General features: G+C 43.6%; 2 protein-coding genes across 3 annotated transcripts in view; both read left to right on the plus strand.

Moving 5' to 3' along the window:
• Nucleotides 1-18,737, plus strand: part of PLOD1 (procollagen-lysine,2-oxoglutarate 5-dioxygenase 1) — a 49,892-nt gene extending 31,155 nt beyond the window's left edge. Inside the window, exons 13-19 of the mRNA XM_044667749.1 lie at nt 3,496-3,637; nt 6,842-6,955; nt 9,284-9,349; nt 11,025-11,129; nt 13,856-14,002; nt 16,387-16,512; nt 17,902-18,737. Of these exons, the coding sequence (XP_044523684.1) occupies nt 3,496-3,637; nt 6,842-6,955; nt 9,284-9,349; nt 11,025-11,129; nt 13,856-14,002; nt 16,387-16,512; nt 17,902-18,057 (856 nt within the window). The 3' untranslated portion in view covers nt 18,058-18,737. The remainder of the gene's footprint in view (nt 1-3,495; nt 3,638-6,841; nt 6,956-9,283; nt 9,350-11,024; nt 11,130-13,855; nt 14,003-16,386; nt 16,513-17,901) is intronic.
• Nucleotides 18,738-22,649: 3,912 nt separating this feature from the next.
• The window catches only part of MFN2 (mitofusin 2), a 37,349-nt gene continuing 36,874 nt past the window's right edge, over nt 22,650-23,124 (plus strand). Inside the window, exon 1 of one of the 2 annotated variants that reach the window (XM_044667751.1) lies at nt 22,650-22,863. The gene's annotated coding sequence lies outside the window, so the exon portion shown is untranslated. The remainder of the gene's footprint in view (nt 22,864-23,124) is intronic. The other variant, XM_044667750.1, reaches the window with a different exon arrangement.

Raw genomic sequence — 23,124 nt, forward strand, 5'->3', positions numbered from 1 at the left:
GAAGGAAGGAAGGAAGGAAGGAAGGAAGGAAGGAAGGAAGGAAGGAAGGAAGGAAATTAATCAGAAACTAAATAATCTTATCCTAAAGGATGAATGGATCAAAAAACAAATCATAGAAACAATACATAATTTTATTAAAGAGAATGACAAGGAGACAACATACCAAAATTTTATAGGATGTAGCCAAAGCTGTACTCAAGGGAAAAATTATATCTCTGAATGCTTACATCAATAAAATAGAAAAAGAACAGATCAATGAACTGGGCTAAACTAAAAAAGGTAGATAAAGAACAAATTAAAAACGCCTAATTAAAGACTAAATTGGAAATCCTGAAAATTAAAGAGAGGTTAAAAAAATAGAAAATAAGAAGACAATTAAACTAATAAATAAGACAAGGAGCTGGTTTTTAAAAAATAATAAAATAGGTAAAATATTGTTCATTTGATTTTTAAAAAAGAAGGAAACCAAAGTACCAATATCAAAAGTGAAAAAGGTGAAATCACAACCAATAAAGAAGAAATTAAATCAATTTCTGGTAGTTATTTTGCCCAACTATATGCCAATAAATCTGACAATATAAGTGAAATAGGTGAATATTTACAAAATCATAAATGGCGAAGATTAACAAAAGAGGAAATAAAATACCTAAACAACTCCATCAAAGAATAAGAACTTGAACAAATTATCAGAGAATTTCTTAAGAAAAAGGCTCCAAAGCCAGATGGATTCACAAGTGAATTCTACAAAAAATTAATTCTGAAACTACATAAACTATTTGGAAAAACAGAGGAAGAAGGAATTCTTCCAGTTTCTTTTATGACAAAAATATGGTACTGATACCTAAACCAGGAAGAGCTAAAACAGAGAAAGAAAACTTTTGACCAATATCCCTAATGAATATTGATGCAAAATTTGTATATAAAATACTATCAAAGAGATTACAGCATTATATCACAATGATCATACTCCATAACCTGGTAGATCTTATGCCACAAATGTAGGGATGGTTCAATATTAGAAAAACTATCAGCATAATTGACCACATCAATAATAAAACCAACGGAAACCATATGATTATCTTAATAGATGCAGAAAAAAACTTTGACAAAATACAATACACATTCCTTATAAAAACACTAGAAGAAATGGGAATAAAAGGAGTTTTCCTTAAAGTGATGAAAGGCACCCATCTAAACCCATCAGTAAGCATTATCAATAATGAGGACAAACTAGAATTTTTCCCAGTAAGATCAGGGGTGAAGCAAGGATGCCAATTATCATTACTACTTTTTAATATTGTACTAGAAATGCTAATGATAGCAATAAAAACAGAAAAAGAAACTGAAGGAATTAGAATAGATAATGAAGAAACAAAACCATCACTCTTTGCAAATTATATGATGGTATGTATAGAAAACACCAGAGAACCAACCAAAAAACTGATAGGAACAATCAATTTTAGCAAAGCTTCAAGATACAAAATAAACTGATATAAATCATCAGCATTTCTATTTACTACCAACAAAGTTCAACAGCAAGAGATAGAAAAGGAAATTTCATTTAAAGTAGCTGTAGATAATATAAAATAAATACCTAGGGGTATACTTATTAAAAGCACTGCTCTACCAAAAGAGAATTCAGTCTATCTGGAAGAAATAGAGTGGAAAATGCATTGGGTCTGGGAACAGAACATCTGTATGCCCCTGGGCATGTCATTCCTTCTCTCTTGGCCTCATATTTTAAGACTATGAGGCTGTGAACTTTTAAACTGTGTTATTGTTCATTCATTTTCAGTTGTGTCTAACTCTTCATGATCTCATTAGGTTTTTTTTGGCAAAGATAATAGCATGGCTTGCCATTTCTTTCTCCAGTTCATTTTACAGAGGAGGAAATTGAGGCAAACATGATGAAGTATCTTGCCCAGGGTCACCCAGATAGTAAGTGTCTAAGACCAGATTTGAATTCATGAAGATGAGTCTTTCTGACTCCTGGCTCGCCACTACTAGGCGCTATAGTGCCACCTAGCTGCTCTTCAAAGAACACTAAACCCAGGAAAAGGTTTCCGAGGGAGAACCCTAGATGGAGAATAAAACAATGATATAGTTTGTTATTGGACAAGGGTTCAAATTCCACCTCTGAATCTTACAAGCTATGTGATCATAGGTAAGGTACTTCCCTCCCTAGACTTGAGTTTCCTCACATGCAAAGGGATGGAGTGGGCCTGGAGAGTGTCTGAGGTCCCCTCTGGTTCTAAATCTAAATGATTAAACCCAGGCTGGAATCTCAGCTGAGTCATTTACTGCCTTTGGAGCAAGTCACTCAAACTCAGATCCCAACTGGAGGGTTACAAGGAATCTTAGCAGTCACCTTGGCTAAGCCTCTCCTTTCACCAATGAGGCTGAGAGAAACCATCATATAGAGAGAAGGCAGCCAAGTCTGTACTCCAGCTACAAACTCTGCTGCCCATCTCCCAGCTGCCCATTTGTAAAATGAGGATAACAATCATCTACTAACAGGGTTGTGAGGACAGTGAGATACTATGTAAATATGGGCTTTTCCTCAGCATCATCTTCATTGTCACGGCTCTGGAGCTGGATCTCAGAGGCTATCCAATCTAGTCCCCCCACTTTACAGATAGAAAACTAAGGTCTAGGAAGTGAAGTGATTTCTTAGATTTAGAGTAGGAAGGGACCTTAGAGAGCATATAATCCAATTCTCCCCTTTTACAGATGCCAAAAAGTAAAGTGACCTGTTTAAGGTCACACAAGGGTGTGAGTGTCAGAGTGGGATTTGAACCCAAATCCTCTGATTCCAAATCCTGCATACCTATTGTACCACACTCTTCCATGAGTACCTAAACTGAGCCTTGGAGGAAGAAAAAGGATTATGGGAGGCAGAGATGAGAAGACAGTACATCCCAGGCACAGGGGATGGCTTGTGTGAATGAATTCAGCCAGGAAATGGAATAGAGAATTTAGGGTAACCTGGTAGTACAGTTTGTCTGGAATGTAGAGCACATAATAATAATAGGAGGAATAGCAATCATAATTGCTAAAAGCTAGCTCTTATTTGGCATTCTAAGGTTTGCAAGGTGTTTGAACTCTGCTATCTCATTTGATACAAAGACTGTATAAAGTAGGTGCTGTTCTTGTTCCCATTTTATAGATGAGGAAACTGAGACTGAGAGAGGGCAAGACAACTAATGAATATCTGAGGGAGGATTTGAACTCAGGTCTTCCTGACTTCATGATCAATACCCTGCCTGTAGGCTGGGAAGGTTAGATTGGAGTTAAATTGTAGAGGGCCTTAGGCCAGGCCAGAGGTCACTAGATTTTTATATAGTGGTTTCAGAGAGTGAAACAATCAGACTGGAAGTAGGGGATTTGACTAAATAGCTTTTCGCGGCTGTGTCCCCAAAAATATTATAAATTCTGGTGTCATGAGTCTCCTCTTCCCTCAGCCTCAACTTTGACCATGTTTGCTTTGTCTCCTAGTGGTGTCTGGAATGTTCCCTACATCTCCAATATCTACCTGATCAAAGGCAGCACCTTGCGGGGCGACCTGCGACAGAAAGACCTGTTTCACAGCAGCAAGCTGGATGCTGACATGGCTTTCTGCTCCAATGTCCGTGAGCAGGTCAGTGTCAGGCCTGGGAGGAAGGTGGTGAGTGGGAGGCCCTCTTGCCCCTGGATCTAAGTGTCTGAGGCCAGGCAGGGTCAAGCATCTTGGGATATCTAGGTTGGCTGTAAGTACCAGTGCCCTAGAGGTTTAGAAGGTCCAGAAGAGCTGTTGTGGGATTCTCAGGATGGTCATGCTCTTGGCCATCCTCTTCGTCTCTGTGATCCCTCTCTAGTATCAGAGAAGACTCAGGAGGGTCCTATCTGGCATACAAGTATTTGAAGTCATGGTACAAGGTAGAGGGCTCAGCCTTGTTCTGCTTGGCTCCAGAAGACAGGACAGGAGGAAAAGGGGGAAGCCACAAAGAGGCCAATGTAGGTTTGAGAGAAGGAAGACCTTCTGGACCACTAGAATATTCCAAAGGAAGAATGGATTCCCCTAGGAGGAGTGGGCTTCCCCTCATTGGAGGGGAGGTTCCCAGATCACTCGGCAGCGAGAGTACCGATAGAATTCTTGTTTGGATTAAAACTGATAATGCCTGAGGACTTTTCCTTCTACAGATGACATAATGTATATACTAATTATAGTCTGTTAGGAAGTTAGACTGGAAAACCTCCAAGCTCACGTCCAACTGTGTGATTTAGGAGCAGCCTTAAGGTAGAAAGAACACTGGATATTTGCAGGCAGGAGCCCTGGACAATAGTCTTGATTCTACTCAATTCTCCTGGCCTGCAGTCTCCTTATCTTTAAAATGGGGACAGTAAGAGTCATCTGGTCTCCCTCCTGATGTAGTGGAAAGAATTCTGGCCTTGGAATTGGGAAACTCTGGATTCAAATCCTGCCTCTGATACTTAATAGCTATTCAACCATAGGCAAATCAATTAGTCTCTCTACACCTCAGTTTTCTTATTTGTAAAAAGGGAATAAAAAGGACAAACTAAGTGGCTCAGTGGACTGAAAGCCAGTCCCAGAGATGGAAGATCCTGGGTTCCAATCTGGTCTCAAACACTTCCTAGCTGTGTGACCCTGGACAAGTCACTTAACACCCATTGTCTAGCCCTTACCACTCTTCTGCCTTAGAACCAATACACAGTATTGATTCTAAGGTGGAAGGTGAGGGTTAAAAAAAATCAGGGGAGGTATACTATGGTAAAATTGAATGTAATGGACCTCTGTACCAGCAGCAATACAATGACCCAGGACAATTCTGAGGGATTTATGGTAAAAAACGCTACCCACATTCTGAGGAAGGACTGCAGGAGAGGAAACATATAAGAAAAACAACTGCTTGAACGCATGGGTCGGGGTGGACATGATTGAGGGTGTGGACTCGAAACTACTACATCAATGCAACTACCAACAATTTGGAAATTGGTCTTGATCAAGGACACATGACAAAACTAGTGGAAATGTGCATTGGCCATGGGTGGGGGGAGTGCGGGGGGCGAAGGGGAAAGTAGGAGCATGAATCATGTAACCACGTTAAAAATGAATATTAATAAATGTTTGAAAAAAAATCAGGGGAGGATAATAATAGCACCTGCCTTACACACTTGTGAGGATCCAGTCTAATCCAGGAAACACTTTTTAAAGCACTTTTTATGTGCCAGGAACTGAGCTAAGTGCTGGAAATACAATGAATAAAAAGAAAGACAGTCCCTGTTCTTAAAGAGCTTATGTTCTAAGGCAGCAGGAAAGCAGAGTAGGGGTTAGGAATCCAGAGGTACCTGGAGAGAGTCACTTTGTTCTGTGGAAGTGAAATCAAGCAGAGGACGAGATGCAACATAGAGTAATCTGCAAGTTTAATTTCTGCCCACTATAAAGAAAGGCATTGGGAGGACTTTGTTACTCCGTCCTCAAACAGATGGAGAGAAAATACAATAAAATAAACAGAGAGGAGAGGCACAGGCGAGGGAGACAGAATTAATCAAGGCTTATTCTAAATTAAAAAAAGAATAAACAACAAAAAAAGAATCAATCAAGGCTTGAGTTAGCAGTATGTCCGTGAGCTTAGAAGTACTGAGCTGGTCCTGAGAGGACCATCTTGTTCCTTGGAGCTGAAACCAGGCAGGGCAGTAGATTCAGAGTAGTGAAGTTCAAATGCAATAATATAGGTAATAAAGTACTTTGCAAAACAAGAACTTTTCAAGTATCATATAACTGGCTGTAAGACTCTGGCCAAGACATTTAACCAGTGCTCTTGGCAATTCTCAAAGAAGATAGACAGTTGCAGAGAAGGTGCCCTACTGAACTGGAAAAAGGAATTTCCTCATTGTTGTTCAGGTCTTTCAGTTGTATCTGACTCTTCATGACTCCATTTGGGGTTTTGTTGGCAAAAATATTGGAATGACTTGCCATTTCTTTCTCCTGATCATTTGACAGATGAGGAAACTGAACAAACAGGTTAAAATGACTTGCCCAGGGTCACATAGCTAATAAGTGTCTAGGGCCAGATTTGAACTCAAGTCTTCCTGGCTCCAGGCCCATACTTGATTCACTGAGCTACCTAGTTGATCCTTGCAACAACCCTGCAGAGTGGGTGTTATGGGGGAGATAGAGGGTTTCTGAAGTATTCACTGCATACCAGGCACTGTGCTAAGTGCTAGGGACACAGTACCAGTAATCCAGATACTTTCTGCCCTTAAGAAGCTCCCATTTTAATGGGGGAAGACAGCATGAAGAGGGGAGATGGAAAGGGAATAGTATCTGAGTCATCATAAGGTCAGAAAGTGGCATGGAGGCTTATTTCCAGGCAAAGGAAGGGGAAAGCCTGCCTGTTAGAACCTGGAGTTCCAGGGGCTCAATCCAGGGAGGACAAGGATGGTGGCTAGAGCACAAGGAGTATTGGGGGAAGATGGCTGGAAAGGGCTTTAGAACTCATACTATCTTATCTGTGGACACTTCTAGGGCAGGTGGATGCCTTAGTGGATAGAGTGCCTAGCCTGGAGTCAGGAAGACTCATCTTCTTGAGGTCAACTCCAGTCTCAGAAGCTAAGTAGCTGTGTGACCCTAAGCAAATCACTTAACCCTGCTCGTCTTTGTTTTCTCATCTGTCAAATGAGCTGGAGAAGGAAATGGCAAACCACTCCAGTATCTTTGCCAAGAAAACCCCAAAGGGCTTGTGAAGGGCTGGACAGGGCTGAAAAACAAGAACAACAGCGGACACCAGTGGTCATTCTGGGGGCAAAGAACCCACTTTATCCATCCTTTTGTGTCCTGCAGAACGTCTTTCTGTTTGTGTCCAACCGGCATTCCTTTGGCCGCCTGCTCTCCGTGGACAACTACCAAACAACTCATTTGCACAATGATCTCTGGGAGATCTTCAACAACCCAGAGGTAAGAAAAGGATCAGAGCAGAGCCAAAAAGGGGGATGACACGGTGGATTAGACCTTTCTTCCCTTTTAACACACATGAGTGCACACACACACATGCACAAACACACACACACCTCATACCTCATCTCCCTATGGCCCATTTTCTTCAGCTATAGAAATGAAAGTGTTCAGCCCAGATAACTTGATTTTCCCTTCCAATTTTCCAATCCTGAAAGCTCTGAGAGGGAAAAGGAGGCAGGAAGAAAGCCTGCTCAGGTTCTGAGGGATAGCCTTAGAATCATACCTTATTTCTCCCGGGAGATGCTCAGCTGTGCCAGTTGGTCTGTCCATAAACATTTGTGAAGAGCCTGCTCTGTGATAGGCACTGTGCTAAGCACTCAGATACCAAAAGAGACAAAAGACAGTTTCTGCTCTCAAGGAGCTCCTAGTCTAATGGTGTGGACAGCAAGCAAAGAAATATGTACATACAAACTATGTGCAGGATAATTAGGAAATTATCCAAGAGGGATTGGGGTGGATAGACAGCCAGGCTTGGAGACAGGATGTCCTGGGTTCAAATCTGGCCTCAGATACTTTCTAGCTGGATGACCCTGGGCAAGTCAGTTAACCCCCATTGCCTAGCTCTTACCGCTCTTCTGCTTTGGAACCAATACTTAGTATTGATTATAAGACAGAAGGTAAGGGCTATTTTTTTTTAAATAAAAAAGAGGGATAGGGAAAAGCTTCCAGTGGATGATTTTAGTTGAGACTTGAAGGAAGCCAAGGGAGCTAGGAGGGAAAACATCCCCATGCCTGCATATGGAATAGCTAGAAAAATTGCCTTGGACCAAGAGATGGAATGCCTTGATCATGGAATGGCTGGGAGGCCAGGGTCACTAGATCAAAGAGTCTACAGTTGGATTCAAGATTTAAGATGACTAGGGAGGTGATAGGAAGCAGCTATGTTATGAAGGGCTTTGAATGCCAAGCCATATTTGATCCTGGAAGCAACAGGGAGCCACTGGAGTTTATTGAGTAAGAGTATGACATGGTCAGACCTGCACTTTAGGAAAAAGGGCTTTGGTGGCTGAATGAAAGATGGATTGGAGTAGGGAAAAACTTGAGGCAGGGAGACCACCCAGAAGTCTAGATGAGAAGGTATATGGACCTGAAGTGAGGGTAACTGAGGAGTGAGGAGGGAAAGGATGGGGAGGAGATGTTGTGGATATAGAAATGACAAGATTTGACAACTAATTAGAAATAATGGGGAAAGGGTCAAAGATACTGCTTTACTCTTAGTGCCTTTCCATCTGTTGATTATGTCCAATTATTCCTGTGGGTGCCTTATACTTGCATGTCTTGCCTTTTTAAGCCCCAAGGACGAAAGGGTGTCACTAAGAATAGGAACTTGCCCTGGATGGTTTATGCCCCCACGCCTGGGCCTGGGCCTAAGAGTGTGTTCTGTGACCTTTGAGCCCTGGTCTATAACACAGAGTTTCTAGAAGCTTTTTGAAGTGTTACAGTCAGAAAAGATTCACTTGGCACTTAGAAGTCTTTGGCAGGTTTGTGCATGGTATCTTTGGCCTGTGGGTTGGCTCAGACTGGATTGCTGCCTTACATGGGCACAGAAGCAGGCCAACAGAAGCAGGATGGGAAGGTTGCTTTTCATTTTTGGCTGGATCCTGAACAAAATCAGTAGCCTCAAGAGTTGGATTTGGGAAGAGTTTCTTGCCCCATCTGTCTTCTAAGATGGTGGTGTCCCATTGGCTGATCAGGCCCCCTCTTACCCTGGCTGGGAGGTAGTACTCCTCTTGGATGTTTTTTTTGGGGGGGTGGCATGGATTCTCTTTAGACACTTGAATCACTATTAGAAATGGCACTTAGATTTCCTAGCCTGCTTCTGGGATTCTTGAGAACTTAGTGTTATCTACAGATATGCTACCTAAAACACTAAGCGAGCAACCAAGACCTTTTTGCTGCTGTTAATCATTGTACATGCCACCATTGTAGGAAATTATAGGATAATCTCTAATAAATTGCTTTTTAGCAGCAAAAACAAAACATAGCTGTTCGCATGTTGTGTCCACATTAGACTGTGAGCACCTTGAAGGCAGGGACTGACTGTCTTGTCTTTCTTTGTACCTTAGCATGGTGCTTGACATATAGTATGAATTTAGTAAAAGATGACCAACTGACTGACTAATGCCAAGGTTACAGATTCTGGAAGACTGGAAGAAAGGTGGGCATGTGTTGGACCAGATGATCCATGGGATGCCTTCCAGCATCAAAGTTCTGTGATGTTGGAGAAGGGCTCAGAAATGTTCAAAAGAATGGGTTCTCTCACCACAGGACTGGAAGGAGAAGTACATCCATGAAAACTACACAGAGGCCCTCAAAGGGAAGCTGGTGGAGACGGTAAGAGAGCCCAAGGATGTGGGTGTGAGCAGCTGTGCAGAGGAAGGGGGTGAGGAGAGGTTGCTGGGAAGATGTTTGGGACTCTAAGCTCACAGAGATGTGCCAAAGTATTTTGACTTGGCTAGGAGCCCACCTCTGGGAATGAGGAAACTGTTGGGGTCATGAAAACAGCAGTATCCTGTTTGAGGTTGGGGATGGCCCAATGGACAGGGCTGGGAACAATTGGTCAAGCTTCTGGGTCTGTAGGAACTCAACTCAGTTCCTCTTTCTACCTCATGCCCATCCCCCATCCCCACTCCCAGCTCTAGTTCAGTCCAGTCCTGAGGGGTGTCCCCATCACATCACCAAGAGGCTTCCTGGACATGGGTTCTGAGCAGAGTCATCAAGACAGAAAGGATAGCTGTGGCATGGTTTTCCAGTGGGAAGAGGGCATTTCATTCGGGTGCTCACTGGGAGGGAACTAACTAGCAACAGGTTTTTTTGGCTAAAGATGATCCTGCCCTGATTAGAATTAGCCTCTCCAAAGAGCCCTTCTTGCCAATGAAAAGCCTGGGACTCACTAAAACTATGTTCTAAGGCAAGGAAAGAGAAGGTAACTGGCAGGACCATGCCTAGAGTGGAGGCCCTGACAGGTATAGGCATAGACAATGGGGTGGCATGGATAGAGATTAAGCAATAGAATGGAAGAAAGCAAATTTATCAGTTCCTATGGCTCAAGTTTTCCCTTTCTTCCCACTCCTTTCATTCAACCTTTAATTCCTCCCTCCTCTTTCTCTCAATCTCTTTCTCTCTCACCTTTCCTCTGTCCCCCACCTCTCCTCTCCCTCTTCTCTCTCCCCCTTTCTTTCTGTCTCCTCTGTTTTCTTGCATGCTTTCTCTCTCTTCCTCTGTCCTTCTCTTCCTCTCCCCACTTTCTCTTTTCCTCCCTTTTTCTTTGTTCCTTTCTCCCTCCCCCTCCCTCTCTCCTTTCCATTGTCCCCCTCCCTCTCTCCTCTCCTTCCCTTTTCCCTCCTTCTATCTGTCCCTCCCTCTCTTTTTCTCTTCTTCTTCCTCTCTCCTTTCCTCTCCAGGCTACAGGTGCTGTCCCTGCTTATAGCCATAACTTTAGAGAATAGATCTAGCCATGTTATTTGCCCTGCCCAAGAACCCTCAGTGGTTCCTTAAATCTTACTGTGTGAATAAACTTCTGCATAATACTCAAGGCCTTCTACCACCTGGCACTCCCTACCTTCTCACTGGCATTAATTCACCTCTGAGCATGATATACCTGGGCCAGCAGATGTCCTCCTGTCCTCTGAGCATACTGTGTGTCCTGTCTTTGCCACTGCTGGACCAGTCTCCTGTGTCTAGAAGGTCCTCGCCCCTTCTCTTCACCTGTTATTCTCTTGCCCAGCTTGTAACATACAAGTCAGATGCCCCTGCCCAATCCAGTAGTCCTTCTCTGACCCTTCCCCCTGGGCTGTTCCTTACAACAGTGAAGTACACTTAGAGTAAATGACCCAGGATAAACATCCATGAGTATACTTTATGTCAACTGGACTACGGGTTCCTGGAGAGCAGATTCAGCCTCTGAGCAAAACTCTGTATGTCCCTGAGAGCCTAGCACAGTGCTCTGTACACAGTAGGTGCTTAATAAATGCTTATGGTTGCTGTTGCCTGGTCCTGTCTCCCCTAGCCCTGTCCAGATGTTTACTGGTTCCCCATTTTCACGGAAACGGCCTGCGATGAGCTGGTGGAGGAGATGGAACACTTTGGCCAGTGGTCAGCTGGTGATAACAAGGTGAGGAGCTTCTGTTTTCTCTTTCCAGGAAACCTCTTCTTCCAGGACAGGTCACTAAATCAGCATAGGTACCAGAAGGGCAGGTATCGGGACTGAGGAAGGTGCAGAGTCTAGGGATGTTGACAGGCAGGGAGGGCCTAGCCTGGTACCAGTTCCCTTATTGTTTTTGCAGCTAGTCAGACCCCCCTCCCTCTGGCTTGAGGAGTGCCAGGCCTAAAGTCAGGGAGACCTGAGTTCAAATGTGACCTCAGACACTTACCAGATGTGTGACCCTGGGCAAGTCACTCCGCCCTGTTTGCCTCAGCTCCTTCCTCTGTAAAATGAGTTGGAGAAGGAAATGTGAACCACTCCAGGATCTTTGTCAAGAAAACTCCAAAGGGACACAACTAAAATGATTGCATAACAAAAGCCCTGCACCAGAAGTGTCAAACATGGAACCCGCAATGCTCCCAAGCCTGATTCGAATCAGATTAAAGCATAATTGGGAAGTATTGAACACAATAAATGAAATCACAATAAAGCACAGATAATACACCATTTTAAATGAATGCTGTAGCAGGGATCCTTATATGCTGTTTAGTGGCCCCTGTTTCTATCTGCTTCTGCCACCACTTTGTGAATCAACAAAGACAGATAAAGTCATCTTCAGGCTAGGTGTATAATTATTCACATCATTACTGCTATTATCAGATGAGGATTTCAAAATGATTGTAGTCTATACCACACCGATGTGATGAGGACTGTCAAAGGGTCTTAGAATCCAAGATAAGTTTTGGGGTAGATCTTGAGTCATTTTCAGTCATGTCTGACTCCATGACTCCTTTTGGAGTTTTCTTTGCCATTTCCTTCTCCAGATCATTTTACAGATGAGGAAACTGAGACAAACAGAGAGAAGTAACTTGCCAAATATCACATTGCTAGGAAGTATCTGAGGCTAGATTTGAACTCAGGAAGATGAGTCTCTTTGACTCCAGAGCCAGCACTTTATCCACTTAGCCACCTAGCTGCCCTAGGGGGGCAAATACTTTTTCAGAGGAGAAAACTGAGAGGGCAGCAAGGTAACACAGTGAAGAGAGCACTAGGGCTGGAGGACCTGGTTTTAAATCTGACCTCAGATATTTCCTGTGTGACGCTGGGTGTCGAGATCTATTTATATTCATCATCTCTGGTAAGGAAGGCTTAGTTGTTAAGAAAGAAATGGACAAGGGAGATGATCTTGACTGTTAACTCATACCTGCTTCTCCGAAGTGCCATTAAGTCACAAGTTTATTATATATGAAAATTCAAACTCCCTTTCACCCAAAAGCACAGAGAGAGAGTTTTATATCTTTTTGCAGACATTGCAATAAGTTTAGACAACACACAGAAACCTCAGAAACTTCAAGGTGAAGATAAGAACCAGGCTGGACCTTCAGCTACATGATTATCAGCAAGCTAATTCTGAGAATACTTTTCTCAGGGGCAAAATGCCCTGCTAAACTAAGGTTTCTGCCTGGGTTTGCCAAGCAGCTATATTTCTGACCAAAGGGGAAGAATGTTAACCTCTTGACTGTTGGTTTGCTAAGAGCTTAAAGCTTTCCAATAAGGCCACAATACTTTTCAACAAAAAAGGGTGTGGATCACAAAAGGGGAGTCTCCTTTTTGAGGCTGTTTCTCTTATTGGCTTCCCACACCTGGGGAAGTCATTTAACCCTATTTACCTCTGCTTCTTCATCTGTAAAAGACTGCCTAACCCATGCCACCCTTCTGTCTTAGAATTGATACTAAGACAGATGGTAAGGGTTTAAATAAAAAGAAAATTGAGGCTCAGGGAAGAGAAGTGACTTAACTAAGTTACCCTCTCAGTTCTGGCGTTCAAAACAGATCTAAAACCCAGGCCTTCTGGTTTTTCTTTTTTTTAATAATTAGAGAATGAGTTTCCCTATCTTGCTCAGGCTAGAAGTTTGGCAGTCAGTATGATCAACTCTAGAGCTTTGTCCTGGTCCATTTCTGACATCCATCTTTAGACAACCTGGTTGACCCCCTGCTCTGTAGTGTCTGCCATATTGCTTGGTGTGGACATTTAATTGACTTAACTCCCTGTGACTCGGAACTCTGAGGTGAGCTCAAGATATCCAACAGCCTCAGCTTCCCCTAGTAGCAGGAATTATACGGTGTGCACTTCCAGGCCTCTCTTTTTATTCTCCTCCTGATTTTCAAGAAAGGACTTTGTCCATTCCTTCATCCCATTCAAATGTGTAAGAATGTGGGAGAATTATGTGTCTCTATATGAACTTGCCTGTGCTTCTCCTGAGATCCAAAATTGATCTCTGTATACCACTGGAGTCCATTTTGAGGTCGTGGAACCAAGCCAAATCTTGGTTGCCATTAATAATTGTTAGATGGAAAAGGTGGAGTCTAGCCATGTAGGTATTGTTTGGTCATAGAGCAAAAAAGCACAGGTATTATTCAGAAAGTACAAGGGGTATTGAGGTCTATTTTATTTTGATCTGAAATTTTTTATTTAATTAATTTAGAATATTTTTCCATGGTTACATGATTCATGTTCTTTCCCTCCCCCCCCTCTCCTGTTAGCCAACAAGCAATTCCACTGGGTTTTACATGTGTTGTTGATCAAGACCTATTTCCATATAATTAATATTTGCATTAGGGTGATCACTTAGAGTCTACATCTTGGGGTCTATTTTAATTGGGCTAACTGGTATTCCCTGGTTGTTGAATTCCAGGACACCCGGATTCAGGGTGGCTATGAAAATGTCCCAACAATTGACATTCACATGAACCAGATCAAGTTTGAGAGAGAATGGCACAAGTTCCTGGTGGAATACATCGCCCCAATGACTGAGAAACTCTACCCAGGATACTATACCAGGGTAAGAATATCTGACAGACCCTGACCAAGGGGGACTGCCCCTGCTGGGCCCATGAACCCACTGAGCTAATTCCTTAGTGGGATTTGAGGAGAGAGCCGAGTATTGGGCCACCAGGGCAGAATTCCCCAACTCTCCAATACATGCCAAATGATGAGAGGGGATCTGGCTCAGGATGCTCCCTCCTTCCAGGAAAACAAAAGCAAGGAGGCTCTTTTCAGCACACTACTGGCTGGGCACAGACCCAAGTACTTTTGAGGGCCTCTGGATGACAACAAAATGAACTTCTCCTTCAGGGATGTCCAATGACTTACTCAGCATTGATTTGAGAACAGTCTCCCTGGTCTAGTCTACTATTTTAAAAATGTTTTCCATGTCCTTGAATCCAGCCATCTTTAATTGTAATGGCTCTAAATCCAGCCTGAGAATTTCCTCAATCAGATAAGTACCAAATTTTTTCTTTTTTTAAAGTTTTCTTAATGCCTTTCTAAACCAATCATTTCTTGATTAAACTTTCTACCACCTAGCCTTTTCTTGTTATTTTTCTTTGTTTGTTTCTTTTTTAACCCTTGCCTTCTGTCTTAGTATCAATTAAGACAAAAGAGAGGCAAGGGCTAGGCCACTGGGGTTAAGTGACTTGCCCAGAGTCACACAGCTAGGAAGTGCCTTTCCTTGTAACAAAGAAAAATAGCCAAACGAAACCAACCAAGAACAGACACTATTCCTGACAATGTGTGTAGCACTCTTTACCTGTGGTCTACTACCTCTCTATCTGAGAAGAGGCGGGACACACTGATATTTTTATTTATTCATTATTTTAGCAATTTTTAATTAAGTATCTCCTATGTACCAAGCACTGTGTGCTAGAGCTAAGGATCCAAAGGGGGGGGAAAGGGGGAATTGTCCCTCCCCTCAAAGAGCTTACAGAATACTGGGGAATGGGCTAGGTACACAGAGAAATAAAGACAAGGTAGATTGAAATGGGAGGAGGTACCAATAAGTTGGGGGTGGGGGACAGAGATAAGGGAAGGCTTCATGGGTGAAGTGGTACGTGAACCAAGCCTTGAGTTAGGAGTGGGCTGACCTTGGTGATTGAGTACAGAGAAACAGTAAGGGAAATGGAGAGTTGTGTAACAACTAGTGGAGCATTTTGGCGATATTGTAAGTGGCACAATGAATAGAGTGTAGGCCTGGAGTCAGGAAGACCTGAGTTCAAGTCCAACCTCAGATACTTCTTAGCTGGATGACCCTGGGCAAGACACTTCACCTTGTTTGCCTCAGTTTCCTCACTCATAAAATAAGTGGAAGGAGGAAATAGCAAGCCATTGTAGTATCTTTGCCAAGAAAACTCCAAATTGGGAGGGACAGCCCAGTGGATTGAGAGCCAGACCTAGGGGTCCTAGGTTCAAACCTGGCCTCAGACACTTCCCAGCTATGTGACCCTGGGCAAGTCACTTGACCCCCATTGCCTAGCCCTTACCTCTCTTCTGTCTTGGAACCAATACCCAAATGGAGTCATAAAGAGTTGAACACAACTGAAAACTACTAAACAACAACAAATAATTCCCAGAAGGAAGAATAGGAACTAAGTCTGGAGAGGAAGGCATATACCAGATAGCAGATCACACATGCCAGGCTGAGGAGCAGAAACTTTGGCTTCAGCTCCTCCCATGTAGGTTCCTCAGACTCATTGCAAAGTGCCAAGATGATGAGACTGCCTCACCCCAGACCCTCTTTGGCATCAGCTCTGAAGGTCTGTTTAGGGAGAAAATTTATTAGTTATTCTCTCCATCTCTAACCCTCTGAGCTTCCTTTGAAAAATGGAGGTTTTTTTCTAAACCTTCTTGACCCCAAAGTAAAGCCACCTGTCAGAACCTTGAGGCACATTCTCATTTGGGAGAAGCAGGAATTCTCTCTGTGTGAGAGCTCTTTTTCCAGGACCCAGGGATTTGCTGAATACTGAGATATGGGGCACTCTCTCTGTGCCCATGGCTGCTAGGCACCAGGGCTCTGAGCCCTGACTCTGGCTTCCCAAAGTTCAGCCATTATTTTATCTCCCTAGATAAAAGGGTCCTTCTTGGAAAGGATGGACTGTTTGGGTTTTTTTTTTCCTTCCAATGCCTTGAGAATAAAAGGCACCAATAAATGTTTGATGATTGATTATCACAAGAATCTCTATAAATGGTACAAAAGAAACCTCTGTGGTCCCTGTCATTTCTGCCCCTGCTCCCTCCCCTACCAGAAATGTTTATTGACTAAAGTAGGACACCTTCACCCCCACCCCCACTCCCCTGCAAAGTCAACTTATGACCAAGGGGCCCCTGCAGGAACTGTGCCCAGTACTGTGTTAGTGAATAGTGCTTTCTCTCCTCTCACCTCCTCCCCAGGCCCAGTTTGATCTGGCCTTTGTGGTCCGATACAAGCCAGATGAGCAGCCCTCCCTGATGCCACACCATGATGCATCCACCTTCACCATCAACATTGCCCTTAACAGGGTGGGCGTGGATTATGAGGTGAGAGCTTCCTGTGGTCCCGGCACCTGATGGCGTGGGAACTGATCCATCAGAATATAGCTGTGGACTCAGGATGTTTGGGCAGAAGAGACTATGCCAGTTAAGGGCAGACAAATGATGGATTCTAAGTTAAGAACTTACTGAGGTCCCAGGCCCAGAGTGGTTGTGGGGAAGGTAGGACTTCATCAGAATCCAGCTTTGGATACATGTTGTTTGGACAGGTGTAAGCTTCAAAATTAATATCCAAATACTCCAAATATTATATTTAATAAGATTTATTAATGATAACTTGAAACCAGAGGAAAGTAAAAAGCTAGAGCAAAGAGGGAGCCAACCCAGCTGAGTATGTGGAAAAAGAGAAAGAGAGGGCAGAGTTACAGAACTTATACATTACGTGATGATGCTACTTGTACAAAGGGAATAGCTTTCTGGGAGATGAAAAAGAATTTTGCAAGGGTTCAAGATTTTCTAATTATACACAGATTTAGTAGACCTAAGCTGGATAGGGGTATATAAATCCAAAGCCGATCCAGTACGGAAGATTTGAGAGCAATTTGAGAGTTGGATTAATTAGGGAGGAAAAGGAGACTTGTCAAAGTGGTTGGAGAAGCCAACCTTGAAGCAGCAAGTCCTATCCATGACACATACCAATTGGCAGATCACTGGGGCCAGCTAGGTTTCACAATGGAAAGAATCCACGGTGTGGGGTCATAAAGACCTAACAAAGACACTTACCCATATGACCTGGAGCACGTGCCTTAATTACTCTGTGCCTTATCTGTAAAATGGGAATAACAACACCTACCTCCCAGAGGACCAAATGAGTTAACATATGTGAAGCTCTTGGCACACCTTGAAGTGCCAAATAAATGCTGGCTATTATTGTTATCATCATAATAATTACTACTTAATCTCTTAGTGTTCTTGGCAACTCTCTTATGACTAAATTACAGATGAGTTGCCCATATGCCTACACCAGTGGAATTGCAGGTCAGGACCTACCACCACCATCACCACCAAAACCCATCTGAGCTTTCTAGAGGGAGGAAGGTGAAGGCAGGGGTTTGGAGGGAGAGAGCTGGAAAATTGGGGAAACATGTAGGTGGTGAGGTGATTGGTGGAGCCCAGAAAAAAAGGGTCTAAGTTCACTAGGCTGCTGAGTGTTTCTTGAGTAGTTACTTGTTGTAATGAGGCTCATTAGTTAGTATGTGAAGATGTAACCAAAGGCGATTGGATTTCAGAGGAGGGAGGGATCCCTGAGCCCTGGGATGGTCAAAGTCCCATCTTAGAGGGCAGCTTTCGTAGAGGAGGTGGGACTTGAGATAGACCTTGAAAGACGGGTAGGACTGGAATTTCTTTCCCCACTGATTTACATCTTGTTTATCCCAGGGAGGAGGCTGCCGCTTCATCCGCTACAACTGTTCCATTAGAGCCCCAAGAAAAGGATGGACCCTTATGCATCCGGGCCGACTCACCCATTACCACGAAGGACTCCCAACCACCAAAGGAACTCGATACATTGCTGTCTCTTTTGTTGATCCTTAAGAGCCCAGACTTTGTCACCGTGGACCCTTCCCCTTTTCTGACCAAGCCAAGGGGCCTCCATGACTGACCCTTGGCTAACTTCCACTGAGCCTCAGAGTTTTTCTTGTCCTTCCTCAAGACTAAAAGCTCAGGATGGGAACTGGAATGGATTGCCTCACACTCGGGGCTCACACATCATTTTCCACAATGCTGTGGCCTGCTGGATCTGGGAGACACCCTTTGCCTTAAAGACTGGCCTTCCCCAGTGCTGTCTTCATGAAATGCTTCCCTCCTGCTCTTTAAGTACTGAGTATTCCCCAAACTCTGTTGGGAGTACTGTGGAGCTGAGCAGACATCAGTCCCGAACTAAGGCCAAAAAGAAGACTCCTAGATCAAGACTCTGAGCCCTGAAGGGCCTCCTGGCACAAGATCCCCACTCTTTGAGCACCCACTCTCCTCTTCACACCCTCCCATCTCAGACAACCTGGTCCACAGACTTCCTGCTTCCCACCACAAACCATCTTTAGTCCTCTTGCCCAAAGATGGGACTCAGTGTTCACCCCACATCAGTTCTTTGCAGGATCAGGGAAACAGGCAAAGAATCTATTTATATTTCAGATCAGTTCCTGCTTTGGCTGGCCAGCCTCTGCAGAATGAGAAACTAGGGCTGGTATACACATACACACACACACACACACACACACACACACACACAGAGCTGCATTTTCATTCATTCATTCATTCACTGGCAGGCTCTTTGGCCAACATGGACAGCAGTTTGAAACAAGAGTTTTTAACATTAAAACTTAACAAAACAACATTGAGATCTTCTGAGAGTGTGTATGTATGCATGTGTGTTGGGAATTTACTTTTAAAGGACCTAGCCAGGCAATTAAAAAACCTAGCAGTTGCTATGATAGGGAGTTAGGGACATTCAAGGAAGTCTTTAATCCCTTGAGGATGACCTCAGGGAACGCAGCCATCCCCAAAACAATCCTGTAGGAAACAGGATGTTATTGGACTGGCTGTATAATTAAATTCAGCTGATACTGAGACACCATCTGCTAGTTTCTTCATCTGTAAAACTAGGAGGGGAAGAGTTAGACCAAATGGCCCCTAAGGGCCCTTTTAACTTTAGTTTTATGATGCTGTGAATCACTTCATTGCCCTGGGCCTCAGTTTCCTCATGTGTAAAATTTAGTAATAATTAACATTTAAATAATGTCTACTATGTGCCAAGCACTTTACAAATATTACATCATTTGATTCTCACAAGAAACTTGGAAAGTAGGTACTATTATTGTTGTTATTCAGTTGTGTCTGACTCTTCATGGCCCCATCTGGTGTTTTCTTGACAAAGAAACAGGATTGGCTTGCCATTTCCTTTTCCAGCTCATTTTACAGGTGAGAAAACCGAGGCAAACAGAGTGAAATGATTTACCCAAGGTCACATATCTGCTAAGTGTCTGAGGCTGGGATTGAACTCTTAAAAGATGAGTCTTCCTGACTCGAGGCCTGGCATTCTATCCACTGTGCCACCTAGCTTCCCAGATGTTCTTATTATTCCCATTTTAAAGTTGAGGAAAATGAGGCAAACAGGTAAAGTGACTTGCCCAAGGTCACATGGGGAGTGAGTATCTGAGGATAGATAGGAATTCAGGTCTTCCTGATTCCAGGCCCTGAAGTGCAGGGCCCCTTCCAGCTGTAGCCCTATGATACTTTGTCACTTATCTTCTCTGTAACTCAGTTTTCTCATTTGTAAAATTAGGGAAGTGGACTACATGGCCTATGAGGTCCCTTCTGGCTCTAGAATCATGCTGTGTGATTAGGTGCCTAGCACTGGGCTGGGTGCTATGGAGAGAAGCTAAGATCTCAGGGTCAGAAGGGTCCATCAAGTTCAACTTGTTCCTGACCCAGAATCTCCTCTCTTCATCCCTGATACACAGTCATTCTTCTGTCCTCCAGGTCCAATGAGGAGCTTCAGAGTAGCTCTGATTATCAGGACATTTTTCCTGCTATCAAGTCAGATTCTCTCTGTGAGAACTCATTGTTCCTCCTTCTGCCATCTGCCATTGAGCAGAACAAGGTTAATCCTCTTCACTAATGATGGCCATTCAAATATTCAAAATGAGTGCTCATAGTTACATATCTGTGGAAATATAAAGCCCTACTAAGTCCTTCAAAATCTTGTTAGGGAAGGGGAGGAAAGAGGGAGGATTAGAGATGGTTTTCTCCTTTAGGCAAGGCATCTCACAGCATAAGCCCTAGCTCCTTCCTCCTAGTCCCAACTTCTACTAGTAAACAATAGATGAGTAAGAAACAAATCTGTGTAACCCTTGGGAAATGACTTAACTTCTTTGGTATTTAATGATTCCATCTATAAAATGAGGATAATAATCTTTGCTTTGCCTAAAGGCTAGGGTTTGGATCAGATCTTTTTTTTTTTTTTAACCTTTACCTTCTGTCTCAAAATTGATACTAAGTATTGATTCCAAGGCTGAAGAGTGAAAGGTTAGGCAACTGGGGTTAAGTGACTTGCCCAGGGTCCCATAGCTACGAAGTATATGAGGTCAAATTTGAACCCAGGACCCCCTATCTCCATGCCTGGCTCTTTATTCACTAAGATACCTACCTAACCCAATCAGATGGTCTTTTGAGACTTTTGAAATTAGAGAGAATTTCAGGGTAGATCAGGGGGTAATACTGGCAACATCCTGGTGGGGTCACCTGAAACCATGAGCTCATCAACCTCACTGCAATCTACTTTTTAATTCTTTTCAGGTGACTCTGGCTCATGGTTGCTGTTTCACACTAAACAATCTCACAAGGCGCCAATCTCTAACTCAGAGCACCAGTTTATGAATTTATACTGGAAGCTATATCTAGCAAGATACTGCAGAAGACAAAAGATCAGATCAGAGGTCAGAATGCTGTTTGTGAGCACAGATTATAGAAGAAAGGGAGTGAAATATTTCTATCAAGTTGTGCTAGCCTACTCTTTATCTTCATTTTTAAAAGTTTTGTTGATGGGGGTAGCAGGGTAGCTCTGTGGATTGAGAGCCAGGCCTAGAGATGGGAGGTCCTAGGTTCAAATCTGGCCTCAGACACTTCCCAGCTGTGTGACCCTGGGCAAGTCACTTAACCCCCATTGCCCAGCCCTTACCACTCTTCTGCCTTGAAGCCAATACACAATATTGACTCCAAGACAGAAGGTAAGAGTTAAAAAAAAAAAAGTTTTGATATTCTTTTAAATTGCACATCCCTGTTAACTTTCCAATGACTCACCCTACCAACCTAGAAACCTCCCTCATAACAAGAGAATCAAGCAAAATAAATCAATACCCTGGCCATATCTCAAAATATATGCCTCATTCCACAGCTGTTGCCCACACTTCTTTCAGAAGCATTGCCATCTGATGTTCTTTTCTTCTCTGTGGCTATGGAATCATAGAGCTTTGAACTAAAAGACAGATTCTTTTAACATACAAGGAAACGGAGGTCCAGGAAGACAGAGCTTCTTTCCCAGGTCACACAGGTAGTAAGTAGCAGAACCAGGCTTCCTGACCCGGTCTTCTGATAAACCCAGGGTCCTTTCCACCCTGTCAAGGCTTTAGTCTACCCAGATAATCAAAACTAGGCAGTATTTCTAATGCTTTAAGAGTCTGCCCAGTGTTTTGTGCCCTAGATCTCATTTGATCCTCATACCCAACCATTAGATGTATATACAATATGTATAATATAGTTCATAAACTATATATTACATAGCATATTTAATATATTATATACTGTATTAAAATATACAACATATAATATATAAGTACATATACCATATTGTTGTTTATTTTATATATACTAACATATATGATATATACTATACTATATACTATTAAAGAATATACCATAATATAGAATATATTATATAGTTCATGTACTATATATTATGTAGCATATTTAATTTATCCTATACACTATATATAACATAGAACTACTATATTACTATGTAATATATACTATTGTATAGCATATATAATACTATAATGTATATTATATTTAATCTAATATGTGCCACAGAATATAATGTATACTATATGGGCATAATATATCATATATAATAATATAAATATCAATAATGCTGTATATAGCATATAATATATATGATAATGCTTGTCGCAAAGCCACTAGGTACCTTATTGCCCCCATTTTAAAGCTGATGCAGCTGAGGTCTAGGGCTCAAAGTCACTTAAGTCCCTGGTCAGAGATAGAGCAAGGATTTGAACTTGAATCTTGCAGCTCCGGATATTTGTGTAAGCCTCCGTTGTACGTAAATGCTTGGCGGTTTACACTAAACTCCCCTTCCAGCGAAGGTGCATGCTCAAGGGCGGTGGTGCCCCGGAGGCCAGTCCTGGTCAGGCTGGGCTCTGTTCCCTTTCCGGCACGCCTCGCCCTTGACAAGCCCTGCGCACCCTGGGGCCCCGCCTTTGGAGGGGCGGGGAGGGAAGAGATTTCGACTCACGCCCAGAACTACAATTCCCAGGGTGCACGGCGGAACACGCCCGGTAACGTCACCCACTAGTGTCCAGCGAAGCCTAAGGACCTGGGTGGGAAGTTGGCCCTCGCACACGCCGGGGTCACTTTAGACTTTCTAGGAGCTTGTGAAGATCTTCCGGTCCGCTCCGGTGGCCGATTCTGCAGCGGGGAAGTGAAGGCGTGCGTGTGGTGGGGGTGGGGAGCGAATGACGCACCCCTCCCCTCCGCGGCGTGACGCGATCTGATAATGTCACAGCACATCATGGCGGCGGCGGCGACAGCAGCTCGGAGAAGGTGAAGGTGAGTGAGCGCAGGCGGCGTTAGCTGCTCTGCGGGAGAAGGCCCAGGAGACCAGCCGGCGGTGCTGGGCCGAGCCCCAGTACCTCTGCTCGCATCCCCTAGCCTCAGCCTTGCGCCCCGTCTTCGCCTACGGCTGTCCCAATGCTGGGCCCTCTCCTGACCCCTCCCGCAGCCCCATACCCTGGTGTCAAGTTCCCCCTGCCAGGCTCCCTCCCCAAGCCGGGCCCACTCCCCGCCTCCATGCCAGACCCCCCCCCCCCC

This window comes from Gracilinanus agilis, chromosome 3 (assembly GCF_016433145.1).
Source record: "Gracilinanus agilis isolate LMUSP501 chromosome 3, AgileGrace, whole genome shotgun sequence".
NCBI classification, from domain to species: Eukaryota; Metazoa; Chordata; class Mammalia; order Didelphimorphia; family Didelphidae; genus Gracilinanus; species Gracilinanus agilis.